Below are 18,479 nucleotides of genomic sequence, written 5' to 3' on the forward strand. Positions count from 1 at the left end.
CTGACGGCTGAGACTTACAATTACGTATTTTATTTTATTTTTTTATTATTTAAAATTGCTAATCTCTGACAATAGCATGAAATCCTCGACATTGTTACAATACTCTGGTGTCCGTTTGAGGTTTTATATTCAGAAAAATATTACACATCTTTCAAAATTGTATGGGTAGTTTTCACCCGGTCCCTAACGCGACGCTGCAAAGTAGCTTCTTCCGAATGTGAGACTAATGTCGAATGTCGAATATGAAACTAACTTCACCTCGGTCATTTACTCTGCAACTGAAGGAATGTAGTGACCTTCATCCCCAATCCACGAGATGCTATTCTAATAAAAATATGAGAAAAAGTTATAGGGGGCAGCTTACAAATTACATTTTCATAGTCACACTCATATCACATTTTTTATTTGGACGCCAATAAACACATTAATTAAAACGCAAACGTTGTCCTGTAAACGTGAACAAACAAATCAATGAAATAAGGACCTTTATTTTGAAGATTTGGGATTTCAGTGCAGTTTTGTACAGTCTTTCCGGTAGATGTGAATAGGGTGGGATTTAGACCCACAGGGAAAGATGATTGGTTAGGTACCGTGATGCAAGGGGAGGTCCGCAGGACACAGCGCGCGAAAGTCCGATTCGACAACAACACAGAAAGTTCAGCTTTCTGTCACATTGTAATGGGGTCAACAACACAATTTGCCCGTTTTTAAGTAACATATCTGTCTCTTACAACACTGTTGGCATATCTGCGTATGGCAACATTTATTCGCTAACATTTGAGAAACGTTTAATTGGCAAAAGAGGTTTGAACACATCAAAGAACCTAACGCCAGGTACTGTAGCCAGCTAGCCCGATAGCTACCAAGCTTCTACGCTTAGCTGTCTTTGTGAATTACAGTAGTTAATGTATCTTGATATTTTTCCGTGACATTGGCTGCAAATTATTGTTACGATGGTTCTACAAAATAGTGGAAAATACAAATCAGAGCGCGGACAAAAGGGTGACCAGGATAACCAACAGTAAGTTCATTAGTGAGACGTCCACAAGTCAGATTCCGTAATACTCTATGTATGAGTGATCTGGAACGGTAAACATTCCATCTGAATATACATAAAACAAATGGTACTTGCTAATTTACTGTTTGGTCATACCCAGGGATGATGGGTCATCCATGTCGGCCGTCAAACGGCTGGAGCGTGTCCATTTCACTGACGAGATGGATAACCGCTTTGGATTCGAAAGAATGAAAGACCCTGGAGAAAAAACCGGTTGGCTGATCAACATGCACCCTGTAAGTTGAGTACTGTAGTGATGCACCGGCTGTTACAAGGGCATACTCAGACGATGTTTTTTGTCCCCCTTACAGGCTGAAATCCTTGACGATGACAAGAGAATGGTCAGTGCTGTTGACTATTACTTCATCCAGGACGACGGCCGCAGGTTCAAGGTGAGGAGCCTGAACAAGGAAAATCACAGTCCTCTTTGTTTATGTCACATTAAAACAATTTTTTTGTGCTATTTTATTCAGGTGGCCCTTCCATTCAAACCGTATTTTTACATAGCCACCAAAAAGGTAAGTTTGTGGTTGTGCCAGTTCTTTTTTTGCTTTCTCTAAAATCGTTACCCATCTAGACACTGTTGTTCCACTTGTGTGCTCCACCCAGAACTGTGAGAGGGAGGTTATTTCATTTATATCCAAGAAGTACCAAGGGAAGGTGGCAACGCTTGAGGTAGTTCCCAAGGAAGACCTGGATCTGGTGAGGAATCATATGAAATTACAAAATCAAGAAGATCTTTAGTAGTCAAACTGCCACTAGTACTGTATGTTTACTGTATGCTCGCTGATGACTAACTTGTGAACATGCTGGCTCTTTTAACAGCCTAATCATCTGGTTGGCCTGAAGAGGACCTACATCAAGCTGTCTTTCACCACCGTGGACGACCTCATCAAGGTCAAGCGGGAGATTTCTCCGGCCGTGCGCAAGAACAGAGAGAGGGAGAAGTCGAACGAGACCTACACTTCCATGCTGTCAAGGTATCACCCTCTACATCTAGATAGGGCACGGGAGCGGAGACCATGTTGGATATGCAGCTGCAAGAGCCAAAACGTGTCCGCGTGTCCTGGTTTAGTTATACTGAGAGTTGGATGACCCATATCCTGTCTTGCAGTGCCCTGGCAGGTGGCAGCGTTATGACCGGCGAGGAAGACGGCATGTCCAAGAAAATCTCCGACCAGATGGACAACATAGTGGACATGAGAGAATACGACGTACCCTACCATGTCCGCCTCTCCATCGACCTCAAAATCCACGTGGTAGGAATATCTACACCGCCCTGCTAAGGAACAAAGCTTGTGTCTTACAAAACCCAGAGGTCTTTAACCATCTGCCTCTTTGTCTTCCTCAGGCTCACTGGTACAATGTGAGGTACCGAGGCAGCGCCTACCCTCCTGAGATAGTGCGGAGAGACGACCTGGTGGAGCGACCTGTGAGTTGCCCTTCCCGTTCTCCCTCGTACCGCTGTCCTCTCCTGCTCGCTAGCGTCGACACCAAGCTGTCTGTGTTTTCACTCATCGAGGGCGCCCAGGGACTTCCAAACGCGTGGTTAATCATACTGTGTGTTTGACTGTGTGTTAGACTGACTCTGACCGCTCTTGTGTACAGGATCCGGTGGTTCTGGCCTTCGACATAGAGACCACCAAACTGCCTCTCAAGTTCCCAGACGCAGAGACCGACCAGATTATGATGATCTCCTACATGATCGATGGCCAGGTCTGCTCCCCCACCCTCACCTCATGGATAGCCCCATTTCTAGCACGTCTACTGTTGTTGCTATGGATGCTAGTTTTGAAGTTCCCTGTATCTGACGTCCTGTGTCTGGGCGTACCTGGCAGGGCTACCTGATCACCAACAGAGAGATCGTCTCGGAGGACATCGAGGACTTTGAGTTCACTCCCAAACCAGAGTACGAGGGGCCGTTCACTGTTTTCAATGAGCCTGATGAGGTGAGGGAGGATGGCGCACATGACAAGATCATGGAGTCTAATGAAGGATAGACAAATGTAAGACGTTTGTTGTGTTAATGCAACATGGCTTCAAACTCCTGTTTTGGTTGCAGGCCGGTCTCATCCAGAGATGGTTCGAGCATGTCCTGGAAACCAAGCCAAACATCTTTGTCACGTACAACGGAGACTTCTTTGATTGGTGGGTCGGGATTTACGTATTTCCATTCTCATGAATGAAGTTTGATTCATTATGTTGTACTGTTAATGCACACAGGACATGGGCCTGTTTAACCACTTAAGCACTACACAAGCATCCCTCCGCATTTGGAGGGAGTGATCCTCCCTCTCTCTAACACCTCCTGTCTTGTCTCTGCTCCAGGCCTTTCGTGGAGACGAGGGCTGCTCAACATGGACTCAACATGTATAATGAGATCGGCTTCCAGAAGGACAACCAGGGAGAGTACAAGGCCACGCAAGCCATACACATGGACTGCTACCGGTAGGCTTGTGTCGCAGCGTGTCTGGGTGGTGTGTCAGTACAGGAGATTCCCCAAATACAAACCAGGCTCCTTCGTTCCTCTGCCTCCCAGGTGGGTGAAGAGAGACAGCTACCTGCCGGTGGGCAGCCAGAACCTGAAGGCTGCCGCCAAGGCCAAGCTGAGCTACGACCCGGTGGAGCTGGACCCTGAGGAGATGTGCCGCATGGCCACCGAGGAGCCCCAGGTGCATTGTGGGAGTCGGAGAGGAATCTCGCAGGAACACGTTCGCTATCCGCCTTCTGGATTTTGTTGATTTTCTTTTTTTCTTTCTCTCTGCTGCTCTCTTAGACTTTGGCCACCTACTCTGTGTCTGACGCCGTGGCAACGTATTATCTGTACATGAAATACGTTCATCCCTTCATCTTCGCTCTCTGCACCATCATTCCTATGGAGCCTGACGAGGTGGGTCTCTCCGTAGCACATCAGGTCAAAAACACCAGAAAATATGTCATATCTAAATATAATAATATTGTACGAGTTGTAGGTTTTCTGATTCCTGGTCTGTGTGCTGTCAGGTGCTGCGTAAGGGATCAGGGACGCTGTGCGAGGCTCTGCTCATGGTGCAGGCCTTCCACGCCAACATAGTGTTCCCCAACAAGCAGGAGCAGGTCTTCAACAAGCTGACGGACGACGGCCACGTCCTGGACTCGGAGACCTACGTCGGGGGCCACGTGGAGGCCCTGGAGTCTGGGGTGTTCCGCAGCGACATCCCCTGCCGCTTCAAAATGGTACGGCCCGTCCCCAGCTCTGCGCAGCTCTGGAGGCGGCTGATCCAGTGTCTCTATGGGGGGGGGAAGAGAAGGAATTATTTTTTTAAACAATGCATCACTGATGTCTCTAAAGTCACTAAAGTCTACAGTACTCTATTGTACTCTGCTCTAGACTTCTCTGTTCTCCTCTAACCTAAAAATAATTTTCAAAAGGTTTAAAAAAATGAATAAAGCGTTTGGTGTTCTGTGTGGTGACGATGTCTCCTGTCGTCCCAGAACCCGGCTGCGTTCGACTTCCTGCTCCAGCGCGTGGAGCGCACGCTCCGCCACGCCATCGAGGAGGAGGAGAAGATCCCCCTGGAGCAGGTCACCAACCTGAACGAGGTCAGCCAGACCGGCTCACACCAACACCCTTCTCTTCAACGCAGCGCTGAAAACCCAGGATGTGTTGACTTGTTTCCAGTCGTGCTCCGCCCGGTTCAGCAGTGTGTACTCTCCATGTTGACACCAAGCCCTCCTGTCCTCTTCCCAGGTGTGCGACGAGATCAAGAAGAAGCTGATCTCTTTGAAGGAAGTTCCCAACAGGATTGAGTGCCCCCTCATTTACCATCTGGACGTGGGGGCCATGTACCCCAACATAATCCTCACCAACAGACTGCAGGTAAACCTCCCCCCCCCCCCCCCCCCCCCCCCCCCAACGAATCGTAGGATAATACCTCAGTCATAAGATCACGATAACCACTCTCCTCTCCTCCGTGTGGTCCTCTCAGCCGTCGGCCATGGTGGACGAGGCCACGTGCGCGGCCTGCGACTTCAACAAGCCCGGTGCCACCTGTCAGAGGAAGATGGCGTGGCAGTGGAGGGGCGAGATCAGTAAGCTGCTCTTCTCTCTGCACCAGGATCAAGCTGGCAGTAACTGTAGCACAACTCTTATTTCCCTTCCCGTCAGGGATAAAACTGTGGAAGGAAGTAGTCTGATGTTGTTGTCAAGTGGAAATGATGTTCCTGTGTTGACATAGTGTAGTCTGATACTGTTATGAAGGGGTTAGAACCAGGCTGTGTCTAAAGAGGTTCCTGGTTTCACTGGTTCCTGGTTCTGGCTCCTGTCCTCAGTGCCCGCCAGCCGCAGCGAGTTCCATCGTATCCAGCAGCAGCTGGAGTCTGAGAAGTTCCCGCCGTTCTTCCCTAACGGCCGGCCCCGCGCCTTCCACCAGCTGAACCGCGAGGAGCAGGCGCGCCACGAGAAGAAACGTCTGGGAGGTGAGACCGCCACGCCCGCTACCGACACGGTAGACGTCACTGCACCGCCTTGGAAACCGCAACGATGGGTTTTCACCTACATGGGGATGGGTAGAGCTCAGTGGTAGAGCGTATCAACAGATCTTAAGTTCAAATCCTCACCCTCATACATTGGATGAAACCATCTAAGTAAACACATGACCACATTACAGCCCCTGGGTCCTCTCTCTTCCTGGTTCTGCCTTGCACAACCACACCCTGTGACCCCGTGTGTCTGGTTGACTTCCTGTTCCAGACTACTGCAAGAGGGCCTACAAGAAGGTGCACCAGACCAAGCTGGAGGAGAGGGTCACCACCATCTGCCAGAGAGAGAACTCATTCTATGTGGACACCGTCAGAGCGTTTAGGGACCGCAGATATGAGTTCAAGGGGCTTCACAAGGTACCACCTACAAGGAGTGTGCTACTCATGCAGCCTCCTGTACTGTTAAAACTAATTTGTATCAAAAAATATACTCACTTGTTGTATTTATTGAGTTTTCACATAGACATAAACACGGCACATCAACTTCAACACAAAGTAGCAGAGGAAAGATTAACAATATAATATTGGGACTAATATGGTGTCATTCTAAAATTGGTCTTCTGGGAAAAGTTTTTAGTTCTCTTGTAACTGTACTAAGTGTTGTCCTTCTGTCCTCCTGTCCCCCCTGTCCTCCTGTCCTCCAGGTGTGGAAGAAGAAGCTGTCTGCCGCCCAGGACAGTGGAGACGCAGTGGAGGTGAAGCGCTGTAAGAACATGGAGATCCTGTACGACTCCCTGCAGCTGGCCCACAAGTGCATCCTCAACTCCTTCTACGGCTACGTCATGAGGAAGGGGTATGCACTGCCAGAGAAAGGAGGGGAAACCCTGCACTTTTTGTGTTTATCTTCCACAAATCTTAGGATTTGAGGATGGAAATTCAAAATGCCTGTCTAGCACTTAAGAAGGGCCGAGTGTGTTGTGTGATTTTGAGATGTGCTAGTACGGACGACTGGAGCTCAGTTTGCGTGTGATGTTTGCGTCCACCAGGGCGCGCTGGTACTCCATGGAGATGGCTGGGATTGTGTGCTACACCGGAGCCAACATCATCACCCAAGCTAGGGAGATCATTGAACAGATAGGGTGAGGATCATCCTACCTCATACACCATCAGACAGGACCTCAGTGCACTCTGCAGTGGAATATAGACCGTAAATAAACATTGTTGTATTATGGGTGAATGCAGATATCCCTAAATCCTACTCCTCTCTCCCCTGCTTTGTGGTAGGAGGCCCTTGGAGTTGGACACTGACGGGATCTGGTGCGTCCTGCCCAACACGTTCCCCGAGAACTTTGTGATCAAGACGAGCAATGAGAAGAAACCCAAGGTGACCATCTCGTACCCGGGGGCCATGCTGAACATCATGGTGAAGGAGGGCTTCACCAACGAGCAGTACCAGGAGCTGGTGGACCCCGCCTCCCTGACCTACGAGACGCGGGCGGAGAACAGCATCTTCTTCGAGGTGGACGGGCCCTACCTGGCCATGATCCTGCCCGCCTCCAAGGAGGAGGGGAAGAAGCTGAAGAAAAGGTAGGAGGGGCTTCTGACCCGGGTCCAGAGGGGTGGGTAACTGACCCGGGTCCAGGAGGGGTGGGTAACTGACCCGGGTCCAGGAGGGGTGGGTAACTGACCCGGGTCCAGGGGGGTGGGTAACTGACCCGGGTCCAGGGGGTGGGTAACTGACCCGGGTCCAGGGGGTGGGTAACTGACCCGGGTCCAGGGGGTGGGTAACTGACCCGGGTCCAGGGGGTGGGTAACTGACCCGGGTACAGGGGGTGGGTAACTGACCCGGGTCCAGAGGGGTGGGTAACTGACCCGGGTCCAGGGGGTGGGTAACTGACCCGGGTCCAGGAGGGGTGGGTAACTGACCCGGGTCCAGGGGGTGGGTAACTGACCCGGGTCCAGGAGGGGTGGGTAACTGACCCGGGTCCAGGAGGGGTGGGTAACTGACCCGGGTCCAGGGGGTGGGTAACTGACCCGGGTCCAGGGGGTGGGTAACTGACCCGGGTCCAGGAGGGGTGGGTAACTGACCCGGGTACAGGGGGTGGGTAACTGACCCGGGTCCAGAGGGGTGGGTAACTGACCCGGGTCCAGAGGGGTGGGTAACTGACCCGGGTCCAGAGGGGTGGGTAACCGACCCAGGTACAGGGTCGTAGGTCAACCCCACATAGCAGATCCTCTCTGGGTCATAGAGTCCTGACGTCATGACTAGTCAGTGAGACCACCTGCTGAGCCGCGCGCCTGTCCTGCGTCCAGGTACGCGGTGTTCAACGAGGACGGCTCCCTGGCCGAGCTAAAGGGCTTCGAGGTGAAGAGGAGGGGGGAGCTGCAGCTCATCAAGATCTTCCAGTCGTCCGTGTTCGAGGCCTTCCTCAAGGGCACCACCCTGGAGGAGGTGTACGCCTCAGTGGCCAAGGTGGCCGACTATTGGCTGGACGTGCTCTACAGCAAGGTAACCGCGGGAACGGGATGCTGTGTGACATGACTGAAACCAAACCACAGACCATAACTAGAATCGAATGAGTCGTTTTGAGTAGCGAATCCATCCTTGTATTTAGTGTTAGCTAATGCTGTTAGCATTAGCATTCAAACTAATCTCGGAACTAGAGCGGATCAGGCTGACACCCGTTTCCTTGTCGCCCAGGCGGCCAACATGCCTGACGCCGAGCTGTTCGAGCTGATCTCGGAGAACCGCTCCATGTCCAGGAAGCTGGAGGACTACGGAGAGCAGAAGTCCACCTCCATCAGCACGGCCAAGCGCCTGGCGGAGTTCCTGGGGGACCAGATGGTGAAGGACGCCGGGCTGAGCTGTCGCTACATCATCTCCCGTAAGCCCGAGGGCGCCCCCGTCACAGAGAGGTGAGGACTCCTGGGGAAGATATATCTTGTCTGTCTATGTATCTGTATGTCTGTCTGTCTATGTGTCTGTCTGTCTGTCTGTCTGTCTGTCTGTCTATCCCTCCATCCCTCCCTCCTGAAGCGGATGTTGTACTGCTGTCCTGGTGTTTGGTGCTGATTGTGATGGTGTCCCCTCCTCCCTGCCAGAGCCATCCCCCTGGCCATCTTCCAGGCAGAGCCCAGCGTCAAGAAGCACTTCCTGCGCAAGTGGCTGAAGACGCCCAGCCTCCACGATCTGGACATCCGCACTGTGAGTCCACAAGCCGTCTGCTCGCTCATTGTGTCCTCCTAGCACACACACACTCACACAATCCACTGGCATAAGGGCTTTCATAGAATATCCACACACAGCTCGATGGCATGTCGAGCTGTGCTCCTTGCTGGGATCCTAACATCTTTGTGGTGACGTTCTCAGATCCTTGACTGGAACTATTACATAGAGAGGCTGGGCAGTGCCATCCAGAAGATCATAACCATCCCAGCTGCTCTGCAGCAGGTAGGAACATCATGTGACCCATCGTGTGACCCCTGACCCTTCAGATAGAGACGTGGACTCTTTATTACGTTTGGGTGTTACGGCAGCAGTGTGTGCATACTCACGGTCCTGGTGTGCCCCCCCGCCCCCTCAGGTGAAGAACCCTGTTCCCAGAGTTCGCCACCCAGACTGGCTCCACAAGAAGCTACTGGAGAAGAATGACATCTACAAGCAGAAGAAGATCAGCGAGCTCTTCACCAGCGAAGGGAAGAGACAGGTACACAGACCAAGTTCTCTCGGTTTAAAGTCGAGTCAGATGAGCACTCAATTTTTTTTCCTAATTTCTTTTCCTCTTTGGACTCTGGCTAACTCACTCGCTGTCTTTTTCTCAAACACTCATTCCTGCCCTCTGTTTCACACTCACTCATTCACGCTCCGTTTCATCCTCCTGCTCTTTCGCTCTCGCTCTCCCTCCCTCTCTCTCCGGCTGTGCCAGGTTGCCCACCAGGCCCTGGGGGAGGGGCAGGCAGCAGACATGGAGGACTTCGGCCAGGCCCCGCGGCCCCTGCAGCCAGCCATCCTGATCAGCACCAAGCGCAGGCGTCCGTCCCAGGGGGAGGACAGCCAGGTGGAGTCCCAGGACACAGAGCTCACCCAGTCCTGGAGGGAGATCCTGGGGGCTCCCCCTCCCATGGGGGACACACAGGTAGGCCTCCTCACCTCTCTCCCCCCCTCCTGTGAGGCACACATCTCATTAAAAGAAGGTTGTAGGGAAAATGGAATAGTATGTAATTCTCCTCTAATCAGTCGTGTGTTCGTGTCTGTGTGTTCATGCCCGTGTGTGTGTTCATGCCCGTGTGTGTGTGTGTTCATGCCCGTGTGTCTGTGTGTGTTCATGCGTGCGCAGGAGGAGCGCCTGGTGTGGCTGCGCTACCACAAGAAGAAGTGGGAACTGCAGCTGAAGCAGAGGAAGGAGAGGAGGAAGAGGAGGAGGCTGCTGGACGGCCAGCCGCAGCCCGTGGGAGGAGGCCTGATCAGGGACGGACCCACCACCGGCTTAGGGGGCTTCCTGCGCAAGACTGCCCGCAGCGTGCTGGACATGCCCTGGCAGGTCGTACAGGTGGGGACCCCCTCGAGCGGATACGACCTGGGACTGACTGTCGCGTGGGCTTGTAGCGGGTGCCATGGGGAGATTAGGATCTGTAGGTTAAATGGGAGAAGGTGTGGGGGAGCCTCTTGGTGGCTCACCTGGTCCTGAGTCAGCGACCCGGGTTTGATTCCCCTCTCTCTTCCTTACATTTCCTGTCTCTCGGTATCTATCTCTGTCCAATAAAGCCATAAAAAGATATATCTTACCAAAAAAATGGATTCCTCATCTTAGGTGGTTTTAAGTCAGAAGTTAATAAATCTGTATTCTAAGTGTGTTACTGTCCTCCTGTGGTTCAGATCGCAGAGACCAGCCACCCAGGCCTGTACAAGCTGTGGGCTGTGATCGGCAACGACCTCCACTGCATGAAGCTCAACATCCCCAGGGTGTTCTACGTCAACCAGAAGGTCCCCAAGCAGGAGGAGGGAGCCACCTACAAGAAGGTACGCCGCGTCAGCGTTTTACCACCTCAAAAACATCGTTCTTCTGTGACTGCATCCTGGTGTCCAACTGCATGTGAGAAAGTGTGGTGCTGAGAGAGAGAAGGAACCGGGTTCTGGGTATTTGACGTTCTGCCGTGTTCCTCAGGTGAACAGGATGCTGCCTCGCTCCAACATGGTGTACTTCCTGTACCAGTACTCTGTGCCTGAGGACATGTATCAGCAGAACATCAACGAGATCAACGCTGACCTCTCCGCCCCGGACATAGAGGGCGTCTACGAGACCCAGGTACTGGAGAGGAACATGCCGGAAACCCAGAGGGATTTCTGCACCTGCTCATGAGTCTAATACATGTATACAGTACTGTGCAAAAGTCTTAAACAAGACGTCTACATGAATATTGTCTTCTGTGTTTGTGCAGCAGTATAACATTTCATTCTTTCTTAAAGCGGTGTAGCTTGTAGCCCTGTACTGACAGCACGTTGCTGGGTGTGTCCTGGTGCGTGTGCCTCCCAGGTGCCCCTGCTGTTCCGAGCGCTGGTCCAGCTGGGCTGCATGTGCATGGTCAACAAGCAGGTGGTGAGGGACCTGGCGGGCCGGGAAGCCGACACCTTCGACCTGGAGCACCTGGATATGAGGTCCCTGGCCCAGTTCAGCTACCTGGAGCCCGGTATGACACACACACCTCTCACACACACACACACCTCTCACACACACACACACCTCACACTGACACCTCACACTGACCCCTCCTGAGGATTGTATCGGTGATGTTGTACGTTTGTGTTCCAGGAAGTGTCCGTCACATCTACCTGTATCACCACAGCCAGGGGCACAAGGCTCTGTTTGGCCTGTTCATCCCCTCTCAGCGCAAGGCCAGCGTCTTCGTCCTGGACACGGTACGACCCCCCCCCCGCGGCCTTTGACCCCCTAGACCTAGGAAAGTGTTCATGTGGTATAGATGAATCTAACTTGACTTGACCACGTGTTCCCCTCACCCTCCAACCCCCCCCTACCCTCCACCCCCCAGGTCCGCAGCAACCAGATGCCCAACCTGAGCTCCGTGTACGGGGTGGAGCGCGCCGCCCTCCTGGAGAAGACCAGCGAGGACCTGCTGCCCCCTGAGAAGCACAGCTTCGAGGTGCGGGCGGAGAGCGACGTCAAGGCCATCCACCGCGCCCTGCAGCGCATCCTGCTCAACTACAAGGTCCTCCTCTCCTCCTTAACCTCCACAGTTATACACACAGCTGACGTCTTGTTTGAAGGGACAGACAGGTACTGCATGTAGTAAGTTAGCCGAGGACCAGACCTGGACAGCATTTCAGTGGTTAGCGACAATAAATGGTCTGTATTTAAACCAGACACAGTTCAACAATAGCATATTCACTAACAGTAATCACAAGTCTGAAGTCTTGACTATTGAGGTATTTCTATGGCCTGCATGAATTCTGCTTGACTTGGAGTCCAACAGTCTGTGTGTCCCTCTGTCCCCTGTCTGTCTTGGAGTCTAACAGTCTGTCCCCTGTCCGTCTGGGAGTCTAACAGTCTGTCCCCTGTCCGTCTGGGAGTCTAACAGTCTGTCCCCTGTCTGTCTGGGAGTCTAACAGTCTGTCCCCTGTCTGTCTGGGAGTCTAACAGTCTGTCCCCTGTCTGTCTGGGAGTCTAACAGTCTGTCCCCTGTCCGTCTGGGAGTCTAACAGTCTGTCCCCTGTCCGTCTGGGAGTCTAACAGTCTGTCCCCTGTCCGTCTGGGAGTCTAACAGTCTGTCCCCTGTCTCTCCGTCCCCAGGAGGAACGCCGGGGCCCCACTCTGGTGGCGGTGCAGTCGAACTGGGAGCTGCGGCGTCTGGCGGCGGGCATGCCGGTGCTGGAGGAGTTCCCGGTGGTGCCGGTGCACGTGGTGGACGAAATCAGCTACAACGTGCTGGACTGGCAGAGGCACGGGGCGCGCCGCATGCTGCGACACTACCTCAACCTGGACAGCTGCCTGTCACAGGCCTTCGACATGGCCAGGTGGGCGGGCTTTCACACTTCCAAAAAGGCCAATAAAAATGGCGAAAATATATAGATTATAGGATATGTAAACCTCCTTGTCAAACAGAATTCACTCTTGCCGTATTGGCAGTAAACCTCGTAACTAAGTATTTTCCATACACACATGCATACATAGACCCAGACTACCCTTAAGCCTCGATCATCATTTCCAGTCTCCCTCTCTCCTCCTGTTCAGGTACTACCACCTACCTGTGGGGAACCTGCCACAAGACGTGTCCATCTTTGGCTCGGACCTGTTCCTGGCCAGACACCTGCGCAAGCACAACCACCTGCTGTGGCTGTCCCCCACGTCCAGGCCCGACCTGGGGGGCAAGGAGGCAGACGACAGCCGCCTGGTCATGGAGAGCGACGACAGGGGCTCTGTGGAGATCAATGCTCAGGGCTGCTACTCCACAGGTACTCTCTCAGTCTCTCTCCTCTCTGTCTCTGTCCTCTCTCTGTCCCTCTCCTTCTCTCTCTCTTTCTCTGTCTTTCTCTTTCAGTCTCTCTTTCCCGATCTCCTTCTCTCTCTCTCTCTTTCTGTCTCTTTCCCTTTCTCTCTCTTTCCTTCTCTCTCTCGCTGTCTCTTTCCCTTTCTCTTTCACTCTGTCTCTCTCGCTCCATCGCTCACCCACTGTCTAGGTATATTGCGAGTGAATGGATGGACGTATGTCCGGACTGTAAGGAGGCATGTCTTGTCCTGCAGTGTGTGTGGAGCTGGACCTCCAGAGCCTGGCGGTGAACACCATCCTGCAGTCCCAGCACGTCAACGACATGGAGGGGGGCGCCAGCCTGGGCGTCAGCTTCGACGTCATCCAGCAGGCCTCCCTGGAGGAGATGATGTCCGGGAACCAGGGCGCCAGCGCCGTGGCCAGCTACGACGAGACGGCGCTCTGCTCCAACACCTTCAGGTGACCGCCCGCGTCCTCGTCTGCAAACCACGCGGTCGGAGACGTCAAAAAACCGTCCCTTGTGTGTTTCTAAACTGCGCTGCGTGTGGCTGTGTTTGTGAGCAGGATCCTGAAGAGCATGGTGGTCGGTTGGGTGCGGGAGATCACCCAGTACCACAACGTCTACGCCGACAACCAGGTTATGCACTTCTACCGCTGGCTGCGCTCCCCCAGCTCTCTGCTGTATGACCCCGCCCTCCACCGCACCCTCCACAACATGATGAAGAAGGTCTTCCTGCAGTGAGTCATCCAGCTACATCTACCGACCCTCTCCCTTCACGCCCTATAATCGCCTGTTTTTTCATGTGGAAACGTTCTCTCTCTGTGTCACAAATGTGGAGTTGGGGGTTCTTCCTGAAGGGTGAGGTTGTGGTGTTGTGTCTGTTCCCAGGCTGGTGGCAGAGTTCAAGAGGCTGGGCTCCACTGTGGTGTACGGGAACTTCAACAGAATCATCTTGTGTACTAAGAAACGCAGGATCGACGATGCTATCGGCTACGTGGAGTACATCACCAACAGGTTGGTTGGACCCAAACATCTCCCGAAAGCATATTTTTGGGTGGAACTACAGTATCTTGAAGCCTGCGGTTTTTATTGACTTATTTCTCTTCCTGAATTTTTCCTTTTCTAGTATTCACTCCCGTGAGATTTTCCACTCCCTGTCCATCTCGTTCTCCCGGTGCTGGGAGTTCATCCTGTGGATGGATCCTTCCAACTTCGGAGGGGTGAAGGGAAAGCTGCCTTCCAGCCTTCTCTACGGAGAGGTACTACACACAAAACACCATACACACATCTAGATGACTTTAAAGTACCACACACTTCCTCCTGTTTAAATAGGATTCATATCAATCAAATCATCTCAAATGGCTGAGATAAAAACATCACAGGATGCCCGTTTTCCACAATCAGGACGGAGCGACCCGGAAGAAGAAGAAGGGAAAAGAGGAGGGTGAGGAGGGGGACAGCGAGGAGGAGGAGGAGGAAGAGGACCAGCAGGAGGAGGAGGATGGAGACGGGGAGACAGACGAGGTGGAGGAGATGATAGAGAGTAGCTGGAACATCATGCAGTACCTGCCCCAGACTGCCTCCTGCCAGAAGTACTTCCTCATGATCGTGTCAGGTACCGCTCTCCTCTGGTCCGGATACTCGTTGAGAGCAGCTAGCTAGCGTGTAGCTAGTTAGCTAGCGTGTAGCTAGTTAGCTGGCGTGTAGCTAGTTATGTGTTGAACCCCCCCCCCCCTCCTGTCTCCCAGCCTACATCGCTGCTGTCTACCACAGCATGAGGGAGGAGCTGAGACGCAACGCTCCCGGAGCCACGCCCATCAAGAGGCGTGGCGGAAGCCAGGCGTCGCAGCCAGCGGGAGACCTGAGTGCACTTCCTGGTCAGTCCGAGGTCACTTCCTGAGGTTACTTCCTCTTTTATCCTGTCATCTGTCACTCCTGAGGTGTGTGTTATTGATCCGTGTGTCTCTGTCAGGTATGATCTCCTTCTCCCAGGAGTACGTGGCCAACGAGCTGACCCAGAACTTCTTCACCATCACCCAGAAGATCCAGAAGAAGGTGACGGGAACCAGGAGTGGAGCCCAGCCCTCGGAGATGTTCCCAGTCCTGCCTGGCTCCCACCTGCCTCTCTCCAACCCTGCCCTGGAGTTCATCAAATACGTGTGCCAGGTGCAGTCCCCCCATTGGTCTATTAACATGTGACGGGTGGTGGCCAGCTACCCGTCACATGTAAAGGCATGTGTGTGTGAGAATGTTATTATTATTTATATATTTTTGGGGTGTTTCGCCATGTAGAGATTGAGTTCTTCCTGTCTGGAGTTTAGGTTCTCCGTCCTGTCAGGTGACCCTGCTGTCCCCAGGTATAGGTTCTCCTTCCTGTCAGGTGACCCTGCTGTCCCCAGGTGTAGGTTCTCCTTCCTGTCAGGTGACCCTGCTGTCCCCAGGTGTAGGTTCTCCTTCCTGTCAGGTGACCCTGCTGTCCCCAGGTGTAGGTTCTCCTTCCTGTCAGGTGACCCTGCTGTCCCCAGGTGTTGACTGAGGCGTTGTGTTGAACCCCCAAGGTCCTCTCCCTGGACGGCAACGTTGTGAACCAGGTGAACAAGCTGAAGAGGGACCTGCTCCGCCTGGTGGACGTGGGCGAGTTCTCCGAGCAGAGCCAGTTCCGCGACCCCTGCAATTCCTACATCCTGCCGGAGGTCATCTGCCACCAGTGCAACTTCTGCCGTGACCTCGACCTCTGCAAGGACCCCACTGTGGGCCAGGTCAGACCCACGGACTGGGAGGGGCTGGGAGAGGCTGGGAGAGGCTGGGAGAGGCTGGGAGGGGCTGGGAGGGGCTGGGAGAGGCTGGGAGAGACTGGGAGGGGCTGGGAGAGGCTGGGAGAGGCTGGGAGAGGCTGGGAGAGGCTGGGAGGGGCTGGGAAATGTCCCAATCGTATGTCACTTTAGATCAAAGCATCTGCTAAATTAATAAAGTGTCCACTCACAACGTGAATGTTGTTGTCTGTCAACCAGGATGGCTCCATCCTGCCCCACTGGTTCTGCTCCAACTGCCAGACCCAGTATGAGACTGAGTCCATCGAGATGGCGCTGGTGGATGCCCTGCAGAAGAAGCTGATGAGCTACACTCTGCAGGACCTGGTGAGGGGGCGTAGCGCACATCAGACGGCCAAGAGATACTTTCTGTTTTTACTGTGTCAGCAACGTAACTGCTCTCATCCTCCTCTGCAGGTGTGTTCCAAGTGTAAGGGAGTGAAGGAGGCCAACATGCCCGTGTACTGCAACTGTGCCGGAGACTTCGCCCTCACGTTCCCCACAAAGGTTTGTTAACCCATGTTTTTTTTATCGTTTCATATTTTACTTCCTTTATTGCTTGAGAATGTCCACTCAGTTCGTCTCCTCTCTTGTCTCGGTTCTCAGAGCTTGTCCGAGCAGATCAGAGTGTTCCGGAGCATCGCAGGTCACTACAACATGAGCTTCCTGGAGGAGACCATCGATTGGCTGCTCTCCATGAGCCTGCAGATCAGCGAGACGACGACACACTGACGTGAACATCGACCGCTGCCTGTGACCCTTCTGAGGAGAATCCTGGATGATGTTCTGACACGGAGAGGCGCACGGAAGCGCTGGTAAACGTGGCCAATCAGCGCGCGTCGCAAACTTGAAAATCTGTTTGATTGTTCTGATGAAGCGCAGATCATGCTTCTCTGTTTCTGTTGATGTCATACATTATGTACTGTTCTACTAAGACAAGTCATTGTAAATATAGTGACTTGTTTACAGAAAAGCTGAACAGGATGATGCTAAGAAAGATCATTGTTTCCTGTTTGTCAATAAATATTTTTGTACGTGGGGACAGTCTAGAGTTTCAATTTTGTAATGCACCAATTATGTGGCATTTTTCATTTGAATACAGCCATGTCTGTGTCCTTTCCTGCAGATATTGTCTAAGTGCTCATCAGTCATCAGCCCCACACGTTATTGGATGCTAATGTGCCCCAGAGGAAAGGTCTGGGGCTGGGGGGGACTTTTATTTAATGGTCTATGCGGTGCTTTATTGTCCAGGCTATCGTCCAATCCACTTAGTATCCTCTATCTCAACTGCCGTGACAGTCATTACCTTGTGGATGAGGACAGGTGGTGGTCTGCATGTTAGTCTTTTCCAGAGTTTTTGGACAATTTAAGCGATGCCACGCCCATTCTGTTTATTGGATATTTTTTTGTTTCATATGAATTATTGATGATCTTGGGAGCTGTTGGTACACACTGGAACTATTAGGGGTCGTAAATGTTTTGTTTTCGCACCAGTCCATTAGAATGGCGGTAAGAGCAGCACAAAACTATATTGTAAACATGTAATTCCAGCATATTCTTCTTGTTCCAGATCAAAGTTGACTTGACTCATCAGCCTCCATCGCAGTAACCTCATTCTCCCAGAGAACTCATCTGCCGATGGGCGTCTCTCTGATCCGTAATCGCATTTGAGGTCGAGAGCTCACGAGCAATTCGATTGGTTACTCTTGGTTATTTGCTAAGAGGTAGTGAGAGCACTTACTGGAGACTTGTAAGTACGAAACAAGAATCTTAGGTTTCAGTTCCTTTTTTTTTGTTTTTGTTTTTTACCATGAAAACAAGTTTTTTTATTGTGTAATATGTATTGTGGATACAGAACGTAATCTTAAAAACAACTATAAAAATTACCATCTTAGTCACCTTTTATTTTGTGAATAGTTCATGAACAGCCAGATGATGAGCTGTCCATACATCAAACTCATCCTTTAAACTCGAGGCTGTCAGCTGGTTTACTCCATATATCAAAACCCAGATTCAGACATGAGTTCCTTTCAGCATTGACATCTCTATTACTCTGTCTGTCCAGAAGGATTCGTGCTTCCCCACAATCTCATTACAGGAACCATTTGGTGAGAAATGTTCTCGTTATTGGATTATTGACTCTCAGAGAGCAGCTCTCCTCCCCTGGACTCTTTGGACTTCCTGTGTGGCGTAAAGTCAACCTTCATGTGTTCTGACGGTAAACTGCATGCACAGATAACTTCCAAGAAAGTTCATGTAAGGTTGTACAAGACGATGACTAGATAGTCGCAGGATTGGCAGACACAATGCACTGTTGATGTAAGTCATTTTATTGTGTGAAGGCCATATTGATAATGTTAAGGGTAGTCTTTAAAATACCTGTATATAACATACTTCAATGTGCGTTATTATGCGTTTTGGTGTGTTTTTCATGTTGCTCAACACCAACGTGGTGTCATTAACCCTTGTGCTGCCTTCGGGTCACATGACCCAAAGGTTCATAACGAACCATCGTTGTGTTTACCCAATTTTACCCAATACAAAAACAAATAAAAATAATTTTCTTTTAACCTTCGCAATGTGGGGGGTCTGAGACAGCCCACCGGTTAAAAGAAAATGCTTCACTTTGTTTTTGTATGCGATAAAG

General features: G+C 51.8%; 1 protein-coding gene across 1 annotated transcript; it reads left to right on the forward strand.

The window, feature by feature from the left end:
* Nucleotides 1–953: 953 nt before the first annotated feature.
* Nucleotides 954–16,862, forward strand: pole (polymerase (DNA directed), epsilon). Its single transcript, XM_067231316.1, has 48 exons — nt 954–1,021; nt 1,158–1,293; nt 1,369–1,449; nt 1,531–1,575; nt 1,667–1,759; nt 1,883–2,037; nt 2,172–2,316; nt 2,409–2,489; nt 2,666–2,773; nt 2,896–3,006; nt 3,120–3,205; nt 3,386–3,505; nt 3,597–3,729; nt 3,834–3,947; nt 4,061–4,273; nt 4,532–4,639; nt 4,788–4,916; nt 5,026–5,128; nt 5,369–5,515; nt 5,790–5,935; nt 6,223–6,371; nt 6,565–6,657; nt 6,803–7,105; nt 7,832–8,027; nt 8,220–8,434; nt 8,621–8,723; nt 8,889–8,969; nt 9,103–9,225; nt 9,445–9,654; nt 9,856–10,068; nt 10,395–10,538; nt 10,684–10,824; nt 11,053–11,206; nt 11,329–11,435; nt 11,567–11,743; nt 12,325–12,548; nt 12,766–12,986; nt 13,276–13,480; nt 13,586–13,759; nt 13,911–14,036; nt 14,149–14,281; nt 14,427–14,637; nt 14,771–14,899; nt 14,995–15,188; nt 15,581–15,781; nt 16,034–16,159; nt 16,250–16,339; nt 16,439–16,862. The coding sequence occupies exons 1-48, from the start codon at nt 954–956 to the stop codon at nt 16,562–16,564; spliced, it is 6,891 nt and encodes a 2,296-aa protein (XP_067087417.1). The 3' UTR covers nt 16,565–16,862.
* The last annotated feature ends 1,617 nt before the right edge of the window (nt 16,863–18,479 follow it).

Source organism: Osmerus mordax, chromosome 28, assembly GCF_038355195.1.
Source record: "Osmerus mordax isolate fOsmMor3 chromosome 28, fOsmMor3.pri, whole genome shotgun sequence".
NCBI lineage: Eukaryota > Metazoa > Chordata > Actinopteri > Osmeriformes > Osmeridae > Osmerus > Osmerus mordax.